This window comes from Eurypyga helias, unplaced genomic scaffold (genome assembly GCF_000690775.1).
Source record: "Eurypyga helias isolate BGI_N326 unplaced genomic scaffold, ASM69077v1 scaffold47208, whole genome shotgun sequence".
Lineage (NCBI taxonomy): Eukaryota > Metazoa > Chordata > Aves > Eurypygiformes > Eurypygidae > Eurypyga > Eurypyga helias.
The window spans coordinates 340-13,440 of record NW_010268511.1 but is presented as its reverse complement, the minus strand read 5'-3'; the positions used below and the strand labels follow the sequence as shown (position 1 = coordinate 13,440).

The following is a 13,101-nucleotide window of genomic DNA, read 5'->3' as shown; positions in this document are numbered from 1 at the left end:
CAACACCAATCTTCCATTTACCAGTTCATGCAACTGGCTTGTGTACCTTCGTATCTATCAGCTACGCTCAGAGACCTTAGACACCTTAGTTACACAGTCCTTCGGTCACTTGGAGGCTTGACAGGGCTGCAGACAAACACCCTCCCCTGGGGTGGCAGCAAGTGTTTTTAAATGGTCTCACCATATAGCACTTTTCGATTTGAGGAAATTCCTGCGTTTTGTCCGTTTTCCAAACCATCTTAAAAATGCCAGACCCAGAATTTTGTGGTGTTTCACCATGTTTCACAAATTGCTCGTCCTCTTTTAAGGATTCCAGCGTTTATGCTCTCAGCAGTTGATTTACCCCTCTTCGGTCACAGCCTCACACCGGGAGCTCACATGATGTCACTTAATTCCTAAGTCTTTTTCACAGTCACCGCTTTCTCAGATCCTGTTTCCCCATACTCCTTATCTTCAGATGAAAGGCATTCAATAGTATCATCCAAGAGGACACCTCCATCTGATATTGTTTCCCCACTGTGTCCAAACACCTCGGGCTCTACCACGACTGCTGGAGGAGTCACACAGTGTTACCCAAAAGACTGTGTCTTCCATTGGGCTGTATTAAAATACAGTTTGCTTCAACAGTTCCAGCTTAACAACCACATAAAACTTCCCAATTTTTTTTTTAAGCTATCCACCAGCATTGCTTCTATCCGTAAATGATCAGCCACGACTTTCTGCTGACCTCCAAATCACTGAGTAACGTCACAACATCAGGCCTAAGACCTACCCTACCGATTTTTGACATGGGTCAGCACTAGCATAAACGGCCAACAAAACAATCAAACACAGCAAGGTGTTTCCTAGTACGGTGGTAACACGCAAACCCTAAAATTAAAAGAATACAAAAGGCCCACGAGCAGGCACTAGCAGATTTGGGAACGCCAGAATCAAGGTCACCAATATCACCGTAATTTGGCTCCACAAAGCAGGTTCCTTCTGACACAGCCTCATCGACTCCTTCCATGGAACGGCACCCTTAATATGTTCCACAGACAGACACGTAACAGGTCTTTTTCATCACCGCCCTGTGTACAGCCTCAAGCCTCACCGGCCACACGCAATTCCAACCTCACGAGGCAGAATTGCCCCGCTGTTGTGCCCACCGCAGAAGGATCGGTGCTCCATAAGCACTCACCCAGCCCCACAACGTCCCCGCTTTACGTTTATGGAGGGAAGGGAGTGACGAGAGACGGAGTGACACACTGTAAGACAAACACACTCGCTAATTCCAAGAGGCCAAACTGATACCCTGCGATCACTGCTTTTCCTTTAAAGGAAAATTTGTGTTATGCATATTCAAATCCCAGTTCCTATAGCTTTCTATGCTAGAGCTATGAGATGCAATGCTTCTGCAAAGCAACCCAGGGTCTGACATGTAACAGAGGACTATTCAATGATACTTGAGAAGAGATTACGGCTTTGGGAACACCAAACGTTAATTATTTCAGGATAACTGTCTGCAGACGTTTCTAGCCTGCAGCAAATGCAAATCCACTGAAGACTAGCTCTAACTCCTACTTGCACAGGATTCAAGATTATCCGCCAGCCTGAACCACACAGCTGTAGGATACCACAGCCAACCTGCGGCAGAGGCGAGCATCATCTCCAGCTCTTCAGAGCAGCAGTGTCTCCCCCCAACGCACCCTTCTCAATGCTGCAACCGCGTGCCCTTTTTTTTAAAAAAAAGAATAAAACACTCTTTTCAGGTTCAAGTAAACGTGCAGGACCCCAACGGGCCACCACGTACACACTACCTACAATCACATCATCAAGGATGGTGTCAAAGTGCATTGACTCAACAGGGCCAAGTTAAGGTGTAATCAGAGAAAACGTGTGACAGAATAGTTTTGAGATCCTCCCTCCTCAGCCAAAACTGTAACTAACCCCCCAAATCCCTTGCACACACTCATTCCACGAACACGCAAGTAACGCGCGCTAGAGCTGAACCTCGCGACTGCGCAACCTTTACCGTTAATTCCTGCTCGGCGCCACGATGAACCGAGAGCGCGCGCACCACGCGCAGTTACAGCATCTCAGCACAAGGGAGACAACTTACCGTGACACAGGTTTGTACCTTATTGTATCCTGAGGCACGTGGTTAGCCTTAATTCTGACATTTCCTAACCTCCAAGCACAGCGTTCATATACAAAGCAAAGCTCACGTGTACAAACTGCGTGTGTATAGGTGGACGCGCGTGTGCACCTGTCCTCCCTAGAGTTTTGGGATCATAAGCCAATTTCAATCAAATCTGGAAAAGGGGGAAAGATCTTAAACGACATCACAAATCTCATAAAAAATACGCAGCTGGGGAAAGAAGAGAGACCCTCATGGAGCCCCCTGCTGAGGGAAAGGCTAGTAAGCTCACCCTTGATTAGACATCAGAGAATCCACACAGGAGAGAGCCGCTGGAAACCAGGCTTCATTAGTTCCGCTGCTCACGGAACTACTTGTTAAAGAAAGCAAACAGAAATTCCAACATGTGGCATCACGCCGACACCCACGCTGGTCATCAGCAATCTCACAGACCTCCGCCACTGCAGCTAGGATGACCAATGATGGCAACGGTACCTTGTCACCTCCTGCGAGCCTTAGGGGGGGTGAGGTCCTTCCATGCTGACAAAGTCACGGCAAAATTTAGGAATATTGGGTTTAATATTTCTAGGCTTTGGAGGGAATGTGGTCAAACCTTCTGCCTGACACCTGAGGCTTTATGCCCCCTTTGCCTTTAGCCTTCTAGCCTGATCCTGTCCCCCCTCCTGCACCAAGACCCACACGCTCCAGCCTCCTGATCCACTACTGCAGTGGCTCTCCCCTATTTCACCCTCCCCATCACCTAACATTTATCTCCTCTCCCCCATGATCCTATTTGCCTGTCCACATCCCATGCTCTCATTCCCATCTGTCCTGTTAATTCTAGGTTTCTCCTCATTTTCCAGCCCCTAGCAGATCTGCCTCTTTCTTCCTCACTGCAGCCTTGGTCCTTCATAGTTTATCCCTGTACCACCTCTCCCTTGCAAAGATTCCCCATCACACCCTCTGCTCATTCCCTAGTTTGTAGGCCCTAGTCTTTACCCTCTCCTCCTTTCTGATTCTCATCTCTGCTCCATCAAGTTTCCAGGCTTCCTGGACACAACTGGCTCCAAGCCCTGCCCCTGACTCATTCCTGTCCTGTCATCCTCGTCATCCATCCCTGGGGGTGTTCAAGGAACGGGTAGATGTGGCGCTTGAGGACACGGTCTAGTGGGTACGGCAGTGTTGGGTTGATGGTTGGGCTGGATGATCTGACAGGTCTTTTCCAACCTGAGTGATTCGGTGATTGTCCCTGCTACACCTGAACCAAGCAGTGTGTTTTCTTGCACCTTGCCTTTGTGCCCATCAGAGGGGGGAGGATACTGTCAACGCCGGGCACAAAAGACTCCCCTTCTGAAGCAGAAGGAGCTGTTGTCACTGAAAGAAAAGCATGCTTGGCCCTTCCCCACTCGTCTGTAAGATGCTTGTTGCTGCAGAGAGAGTACACACGCAGCCCAGCCTTGTACAGAACACAGGAAAGGTGAGAGTGGATTCATCTCTCCTGCGGAGATACAGCCTGGGCAGCGCCTGGACTCACCCAGACCTCAAGACGTATCAAAGAGGATATGATCTTCACATATTTCAACTACCAAATTAAAAAGCATCTCGGAGCACGCTTAACAGATGTTTTTCCCAAGCTTACAACCTGGCCAAATTTTACTGTATTTTCACAGATACACGTGGTTTACAAAAATCATAGCAACCAGATTTCAAATCTATTCAAAACCCTAAGAAGTTCACCAAACAGAAATGCTAAATCCAGTATAGGGCGGAACAAAAAGGCTTAGAATGAGACATGTCTGAGAGCATGCCCACCTGCTGTACTCGAACCACTGGCTCCCCTCGCGTACCTCATTTCCTCACCGAAGCAGGCCTCCACCTTCTTTGCATTCTACACCTCAACTCTGCTTCTTGCTAGGCCTTCTGTGCCCGTTTTCACCCTGGACTCGCCTCAGGAGCTTCCTATGTCCCTCACCTGCTCATTGTCTACCTCCCATTTTTTTTCCCACAACCTAGTGAAAGTAGGGAAACTCAGAACTAGTGGTGGGGAACTGCGAGCTTCTTGGTTACAGCATGATGGCAAGGCCCTTCTCAAGCCTACAACTTTCCTGTTGGGCGTCCTAAGTTCCGAAGAACAGCTTGCAAAACCATTCCAGACTACAGACTGGTACTGGTCCTAGCCTTTGCAAACCTAACACTGCAACCACGTAATGCTCACAAAGAGCTCTGTTGTGCTTGTAGAGAACAAACTGCCTAGAGAACCATTTGTCAGAGAGAGAGAGAACTGATGACTTGGCCCAGACAGGCCGAACTACTTCATCGGTCCTTGTCCACTGATCACATCACACCGCAGACTCCTGACAGCGCACAGGTACAGGGACCAAAACAGTACTAAGAAACAACACTGCTGTCTCCAGGACCCACAGGCGCTCTCTCTCGCTCAGCACCGTTTGATGTAAGAAGCAGCCGCCTTCGTACTTGCCAACATCGTACCAGCAAGACTCTTGACGCCAATCTCATTTTCCACAGCAAAAGTAAATTCTACAGAGATGTCAGGGGAGATTAGCCGAGAGCAGATGATGAATCCAGACAAGCCTGAAGTGACATCACTCATGAAGGAAAACGCTTCACAGGACTGGGTTAGATGCTGTCCCCTGCAGGTGCAAGCATCCTTCTAAGGGCACAAAGCAAAGCACCAAGGACTCTGCCAGACTAACCCTAAGGCTAGATGTCCAGGATCTGCAAGCAACGCTGTCATTAGCAAAAATCTCACACCTTTTCTTACAAAGAAAAAAACCAGTCACAAAGATTCTTACACCACTTCCGCAGCAGACTACTAATTCCCTGCTAGAGGTGATACAGCAGCAAAACAGCTGCCGTCTGCTGAAGCAGGAGTATCTACATTCAGCAGAGAATGGGAGAGATGCAACACCAGGATCTCCTTTGTGTTCCAGTTACTTCCAAGCCTGGCTTGCTGTGCTGCCCATTCAAGGCCTTACTGTCTCCTGCAAGACACCTGGAGTCAGGAATTAGGGAAACCAGCCACCTGCCCAGGCACTTAGGACAAAGTGGATGAAAAGCTGGACATGAGCCGGCCGTGTGCGCTGGCAGCCCAGAAAGCCAACCGTATCCTGGGCTGTATCCAGAGCAGCGTGGCCAGCAGGGCGAGGGAGGGGATTCTGCCCCTCTGCTCTGCTCCTGTGAGATCCCACCTGGAGTGCTGCGTCCAGCTGTGGGGGCACCAACATCAGAAGGATATCGACCGGTTGGAGCGAGTCCAGAGGAGGCCACGGAGATGCTCCGAGGGCTGGAGCCCCTCTGCCATGGGGACAGGCTGGGAGAGTTGGGGGTGTTCAGCCTGGAGAAGAGAAGGCTCCGGGGAGACCTTATAGCACCTTCCAGTGCCTGAAGGGGCTACAAGGAAGCCGGGGGGGACTTTTTACAAGGGCCTGTAGTGACAGGACAAGGGGTAACGGGTTTAAATTGAAAGTGGGGAGGTTTAGATTGGATATCAGGAAGAAATTCTTCCTGGAGAGGGTGGGGAGGCACTGGGACAGGTTGCCCAGAGAAGCTGTGGATGCCCCATCCCTGGAAGTGTTCAAGGCCAGGCTGGATGAGGCTTGGAACTAGATGGTCTTTAAGGTCCCTTCCAACCCAAACCATTCCGTGATTCTGTGACAAAGGAGTTCACGGAACTCAAAAAGAAACGTAAACCCAAAAATAATTAAATTTGACAAAATAATCCCAGGCTTTAGGAATTAGGTATTTGAAAAGAGAAGTCATTATTGTTCAATACAGTACAACTCCTTTCAGACATCTGACTAGACTGTCCGCAGCGTGTCATCGTAAGAATCAGTGAAACCATACAAACGTAGACATACGAATGCCACAAGCAACTCCTCCTCCAGCCTCAGAAGGGAGCAGGAGTAGGTGAACCTCACCCACAGTCTTAATTTAGATATGTCTGCATACTGTAGTAACGGGAACTACCCAAATCATCCTTCAGAATGCAGAAGGAACCCGGGAGTCCTCAAAGTTTAAACTCCAAAGTCTATTCATACATTTATTACAGAGAAACGATGTCACTGTATGTCACAAGGGTCTTCTCTCCCACAGCTCAAGAGCAGAGAGCATTTTCCTTTATTTTTTCAACAATTATTTTTAGTTCCAAACTTGCACATGGAAAGCATCAGCCAGAGGAGAGCCCAAGAAGGACAGAAGTACTCCTTGGTGCTCTTCAACAAATACCAGCTTACTTATCTTGCACCTCAGCACTGCTCCCAGGGAGGCCTGCTTGGGATGGAGGCTGGAGGAGGGAGGCAGAGGTACCACACTCGCATTAAACAGGAAGACAGGAAATCTTCCTGATTACATGTTCCTACATATAAACTCAGTCGGTTTTTTTCCCTGCAAAACCTTTTTCATGAGCTGTTACACAGACTATACATGTTCATAAAGTTTCTGCTGAGTCACTCCACCTGGTCTTGGGCATTTTTTTCCCCAAACTTACAAGTAAACAAGGAGCTATAATTAAAGCCTCGGTTCAGCTTTAATTCTAGTGTTCACTGCCAATTGTGTCCCCTGTAAATATATATTTAACAACCTAATTAGCAACCCAGACTGTAAGCAGCTTGAGTAGTGTGGAATTGTGGCTAAGGCCCAAAATAAATGGTGGGATTACAAATAGCAAGCTACCTAACACTCCCGCCCCTCTTCACCATACACTGATCGTATTTTCACAGCGGAAGAACGGGGACATTGGGTAGGAAAATAAAAAGGCTGATCCAAGCTCTGGTTTTGTACCCATTCAACTGTATTGATTCAAAAATGTAAACATTTTTAAAACGCTATGGTTAAAAAGTGAAACAGTGCCTGAGGTGGGTGGACTAATCCTGTGTCGATGCCTTCGTACTGTTACGACTTAATTCCAGAAACATTACTAAATCTGTACAAAGAAAATAAAAGAGGGTCTAGGATGGTGAAAGGGAAACCCTGAGACAGGATCATGGGGAGACAGTAGAGAAGAGGGAAGAGCTAGGGACCATCTTCTGTCTTCATCTGGCTACTGCTTTGCCCCGTATTGATCTTAAAGATAAAACCATATTGTGAAGTGATTTGGGGCAGACCTTACGGATTTCATCACCCTGAAGAGCTATAATCTACAGAACCTGCCAGGTCTATTGTTCAGCCTGTAGTGACAGTACCTAAAGGGGCAACGGGTTTAAATTGAAAGTGGGGAGGTTTAGATTCGATATCAGGAAGAAATTCTTCCCAGAGAGGGTGGGGAGGCACTGGGACAGGTTGCCCAGAGAAGCTGTGGATGCCCCATCCCTGGGAGTGTCCAAGGCCAGGCTGGATGAGGCTTGGAGCAACCTGGTCTAGTGGAAGGTGTCCCTGCCCATGGCAGGGGGGTTGGAACTGGGTGGGCTGTGAGGTCCCTTCCAACCCAAAACATTCTATGATTCTACTAATCATCCCTCAGAAACATCACAATCACCCATCTGTGCTCCTGCTTCCCAACTAACGACAGACCATCGCATTTCCTCCCTGGCACTTGCCTGCTCTGTCCAGTTCCCACCTTCTCTAAAACGCTCACGCCCCTTATTCTCCGGTTTAAGTATGCCCTAAGTTAATCTCTCCCTTTCCCACCACTCACATGTAAATTCAAACCACATCCCTCCAAGCTCAGAAATCCAACCTCAGGGCTCAGAACTCTGCCCCCTCTTATCGATACCCTTAAGGCTCTGAAACGCACCTTTTTTTTTTGTCCCGTTTTGTTGCGAATGCTGAAACAGGAGGTGATCGCAAGGGCCAACGCACACAGGAGCGGGCACTGTCGCCACCGTTCGCTTCCTGCCCTGCGTGCCTCCGGTCCGCAGCCTTTACGCTGGACAGACCGGAGTCCTAATTGAGGAGCACCCGGGTACACCCCAAGCGCTCCAGTCACACCGGAGAGCGCTGCGCTCGGCGGTACGCCAGCCACGCTACCCGGCTGTGGCATCGAGGGGTAAAGTTTACCCTCCGTAACGTCCTGCTCGTTAACTAACCTAGTAACATTAAACATCTGCATACTCAGGAAATACAGGCTGTCCGCTAAGACGGAGATCCTGAGTTTTGGGTCAACCCACCAGCTTGCAAACGCTCCTGATGAGAGAGAAAACTCAACTCTCTCTGCAGCTGAAAGAGTCTCTACTCAGGGACTCTCACGGGAAAAGGCAGAGATCTCTTCTTCCCCAGGTAACCCCTCCACCCCCATCCCCATGCAACGTTACGGGCAAGGTTTAACTCCGCTCCCCACCTGTATGTCTTGCCATCCTTGTGCTGGTCCTCATCATCCTCGTTTGACAGCACAAAGGGGTCACTCATCTCTGGCAGCCCCGACTCCTGCAATCGTTTCTTCTTCCGGCCCCGGGGCGGTTTGGGGGCAACTCCCCCACCCCCGCCACCCCCAGCACCTTCAGAGAGGGTGGTGGTCCCTTTCTTGGACAGGTCAGGAACCACCTGCAGGGCTGCCTGGGAGCCAGGGGGTAGTGCAGAGACAATCATGGGAGCTGAGATGGGAAAGGTTTGGGCAGAGGAAGCTGTGGTCACCAGGGAACCTGATGGGGAAGTTATCACCAGACCAGGACCTGCAAACAAAGATGGAGGAAGCCAGTTATTACATCTCTAGTTATGCCCAACCTCCTTATCCCACAGAAGCGAGCTCAGTACACCTACTTCCGACTACAGCGCCAACAGGAGAGTAGCTCACCCTCCCCAGCACGCTCCCAGCTTCCACTGCTGGAAGCCAAACTTCCAGAAAGCAGGCGGATGTATGGAGTGCCTAGAGATTCACAGTGAAACCATGCCAAGGCAGTCCACACCATCAGTAAAGTTAGGAATAATCTACAGCCCGGAAAAGATTCTCCAGGACCCTCCATCCCCCCCATCTCGTTGCCAAAGTCTCTGGAGTCTCCTACCTGCTGTCATGAGCCCAGCAGACTGCACTGGTACCACGGTGATGTTCTGAGTGACAGGGGCTTGGCTGTGTGGTGTCAGCTGCTCCGGCTTGGTGTCCGTGTCCATGGAAATACCAGCGGGTAGAGCCACAGAGGTGGGTACTGTCAGCAAGGCAGGGTAGTGGGGGGGAGCCAGGCTGCAGCCCTTCTCCGTGGGCAATAGCTGCTCCTTCATCTTGTTAATAAACATGGTGTTCTCAATCTAAACGGGTGGGAAGAACAGCTTTTAGAATACCCTGGCATAGCTTATCCCAGCAGTTGGCTGAGCAAGAAATGCAAGAGAGACACGTATCACGCACGGACTTCTACCAGGAAGCGAGACCAGCGTAATAGGTTGGAAGACAAAGATCTTACCTGTCCCGAGACGGTGGGCACTGCTGGCCAGAAGTACGGGGAGGAGTTGAAGTGAGATTCTTCCATCCTAGCTGGGCACAGGGGGGAAGAGGAAGGGGGAAGGGAAGAGGAATGGAGGAGAAGGAAGACAGACGGACAGACAGACAGACACACACATAAAAAGAACATTAAACCCAAAGAGATTCTAACATGGAACTGACTCAGTCTAATGCTGTGACAGTTCCTTAATCTCCCCTGTCTTACTTGAGCAACTTCTCCCCGCTTCTGAGCTATCTGCCCGAGCCAAAAAATTATTTTCAGGGGAAAAAGGTGTCTGCTATTCCCACAGGCTTGGGTCCATCTCAAGTGCCTCTTGCCCAACAGTCCTCCATGCAAAAAACAGGACTGACTACAAACCCAGAACACCTCCAAAATCCCCCAGTTATCATCCACCCAAGTACCTGGCACAAATGACAAAGTCTGTGCATCTGCAACCAGGCAAATACAGCTGAAGACCATTTATCACTGTCTCTGACAGTCTGACCCCACAAGGAGTGAAAATTTTGGACCTGGCCTGTCCCTCCACCCCAGATCAACGCCCAGATGCAGCAAGGGGACATTAGTGTTATGTTACACAGGAAGAAAGACAGGCAGAGAGAGGAAAACAGACTAGCCCAAGATAACAGACAGCCACAGTAGACCAAGAAGTCAAACTCAGGGCTCCTAACTTCCTGCTGCCCACTGGTCTGAGCACCCCAACCCCACTCTCGAAAGAAACCCAGAAATCTCTCTCAGTATTCCTGACAGACAAGATCCTCCGCTCTCATCCAATGAGACTAGGCAGTGGGAAAATAACCTGACTACCCTGCTCCTGGGATACCCTATTTCCAAATGAGATCATGTCACGGCTCTCTATCGCCTATTTCTATTCTCAACTTTGGGACAAGATTCTGTAGGACTGTCCCCAGCCAAGTGCCCCACTGTTCCATCTCAACCCTGGTCTGTCTCAACCGACCATCCCAACTGGTCAGTCAGAGGACCAGTTAGACACCAAAGGATCGCCCTCTGAAGACAGAGGCATAGCCTCTTTGGAAACACCTGGCTGAAGCAGCTCTTTCAATTCTAATCCTTACATTCCTCTATGTAATAACATTAGCGGGAAAAGTTCGTTACGCTCGTGAAAGCGCTACTGAAAACCTAAAGAAATTAACAAAATGGTATTTCCTGAAGCAGAAGATACACTTACTCCCCAACAGCTACAGCAAAACAGGTAGGGAAAATACATGGGATGAAAACTAGGCTCGGAGAACATCTGGCAGAACAAGCTGCTTCGAGAAAGGAAGCACTGTAGGTTTCTCACACAGCTACCTGCAAATCGTCCCATTCCCGTTTCTGCTGTGATGTGGCAGTAGTCTAATTAATGAGTAAATATTGTTTCTGAAGGGCCAATCTCAATCATCACGTAAGCTGAGGAGCATGCCCCAAGTAGCATGAAACGCTTACTTCCCAGAAGTGTGTTAGGGCAGAATAAACACACGTGGAAGTGCTGCGTGAGAGCCAAAATGCAAAGATAATTTGCCTTCATGTAGAGAAGCAGCATTTAAATGAACCAAATTACTTGATAATTTTGGTTTTATGAACTGCTCACGCAACAGCAAAGCCAAGTATTCCTGCCTCACTCCCTCCCTACAAATCAACCAATAAACACACTTAGGGATGAATTATTTACCTTGCCTCGGTGGCATGCAGTCAGGCTGCTAGCTGCCTGACTGAATTACTCTGGATTCACGCTGCTGTGATTCAATCACAATCTGATGGGGCAAGACTCTTACCTTCCTTCCTTCCTCTGCTGTCTTTTCTGAGCCAAATTAATAATTAAGTACACTGCCCACAGCAAGGCCCTATGTATTTAATGCCTAATTACATGACTTTTTACTTCCACAAGATGGGCACACATGAAGAGATAACGCATTCTTGGCAATTTGAGTACCTCCTGAATCAAGGGGAGGGTTTTGTTTGGAATGTCAACATTGGGTTTGGGGTTGTTTGTTTGTTTGCTTTTGTTTTTAAAACACGTAGAGCCCTTATTTCCTTAGCATCCACATCAAAAACATCAAAGTGAACCTGATTCTGTAAAAACATAGAGTCTCATTAATAGATGGATTTTCCAAATAAACCTTGTAATTGTCCAAGACTCCCTCGGATTCAACTGCAAACTTCAGGAGTTAAACAGAAAGATGCCAATTTAAACAAAAATCTCACAACAGCTTTCTTATCTAAACAGCACAAGGAATGAAAGGCAATCCCATTTCCAGATTCTGAAATCCAGACTAGCACAGGCCAGAGTTACTCAGTGGCTACCTGTCTCTGTCTAGTCCCCCACCAGAACCTCACAGAGCACCTAACTTTTGGTTTCTCAATGCACAAAGCGTGCCAGTCAAAATAAGGCTCTTGCTCATTCTCAAAAGGTGACTACGCTGTTTGCGCTAAACTCTCTTAGCATCCACCTCCCCATCCAAAAAATCCTTATGCTTGAGCAGGTATCAGGCTTCTAAACTTTTGGCTTGACAGGCTGGAGTGTGATGAAGTTGTAAGAACGTGGGAAAAAAGGAGAAACGGCGTAAGAGTTGAAGCTTTCATGCAATCTCACTAGCAAGCCAGTCTTCCAAAGGGAGAAAACAAAGATAAGGCTCCTCCACCAAACTACTGTCCTAAAACCCACGGCTGTCCCTCCCCTACCCCACTTTGAGGCTAAAGGATATTTTGAAAAACATGCACCCCTATTCACAGCCCCCGCTTTTAATGCTGCTCGCACTTACTTTACCAGAACTCTGCACGTAACCCTTCCAATTGCTCTACAACTACCAGACATGGGCTGGAGCTTCAACCCTGTACCACAGCACGTTCCCACTGCAGTGCCTTCATCATCCCAGCTTCCACAAACAGGCCAGAGATGGGACCATCTTCCTATTCACCAGTCTAGTATCAGACAGATGTCAACGTACCCTCCTGATATAAACCAAAAACACCTTCTATGTACAGACCACAAATATATATGCACCAAATAAGCAACCGAGTGAACCAGGGAACTCACAAGGGACAAGGAATCTGGAGTTTAGATCTCAAAAGTACTTCACAGAATCACATACTTAACGTGCTGGACTTATACTTGGTTGCAGGTCATCACTTTAATCATAAACACACGGATAAAAGCACGTGCGAGTATACGGTGAGGTAGAGGCTGTGTTTCTGGAAGGCACAATCAAGTTGGGATACGCAGGTATTTAGAGATTGACTTTTGATACGGTTTTCCTTATTCTCCAGATACCTAGCTTCTATCTTCTACTCCGTGTAGAGTTTTCAGTTGACAAAAGGCCCCGAGTATGACACTCGGGAACGATTTACAATGTCGTTTCACGTGTGCCCAAGACAGTAACAAAGAGCTTTTAGGCTTAATCGCTGCAAAACACTGAGGAAGTTGAAGGCCACGCAGGTTATCAGATCAAATGCAAAAATGCCTCCACAAAGCCCATAAGCACAAAAAAAGTTCAAGCGCCGCTACAGGTTTAGGACAAGCACATCTGGATGCACATCAGGAACACCCCAAACATACCAGACAAAGCCCTGAATCCCAAATCTGCGCCCCAGAGCTAG

The 13,101-nt window shown here is 48.4% G+C and overlaps 1 protein-coding gene across 1 annotated transcript in view; it reads right to left on the bottom strand.

The window, feature by feature from the left end:
- ZNF384 (zinc finger protein 384) overlaps positions 1–12,319 on the bottom strand; it is an 18,151-nt gene extending 5,832 nt beyond the window's left edge. The window contains exons 1-4 of the mRNA XM_010157755.1: positions 12,267–12,319; positions 9,469–9,535; positions 9,076–9,316; positions 8,415–8,745 (exon numbers count right to left, since the gene is read on the bottom strand). Coding sequence (XP_010156057.1) covers positions 8,415–8,745; positions 9,076–9,316; positions 9,469–9,535; positions 12,267–12,319 — 692 coding nt within the window. The remainder of the gene's footprint in view (positions 1–8,414; positions 8,746–9,075; positions 9,317–9,468; positions 9,536–12,266) is intronic.
- Between the last annotated feature and the right edge of the window lie 782 nt (positions 12,320–13,101).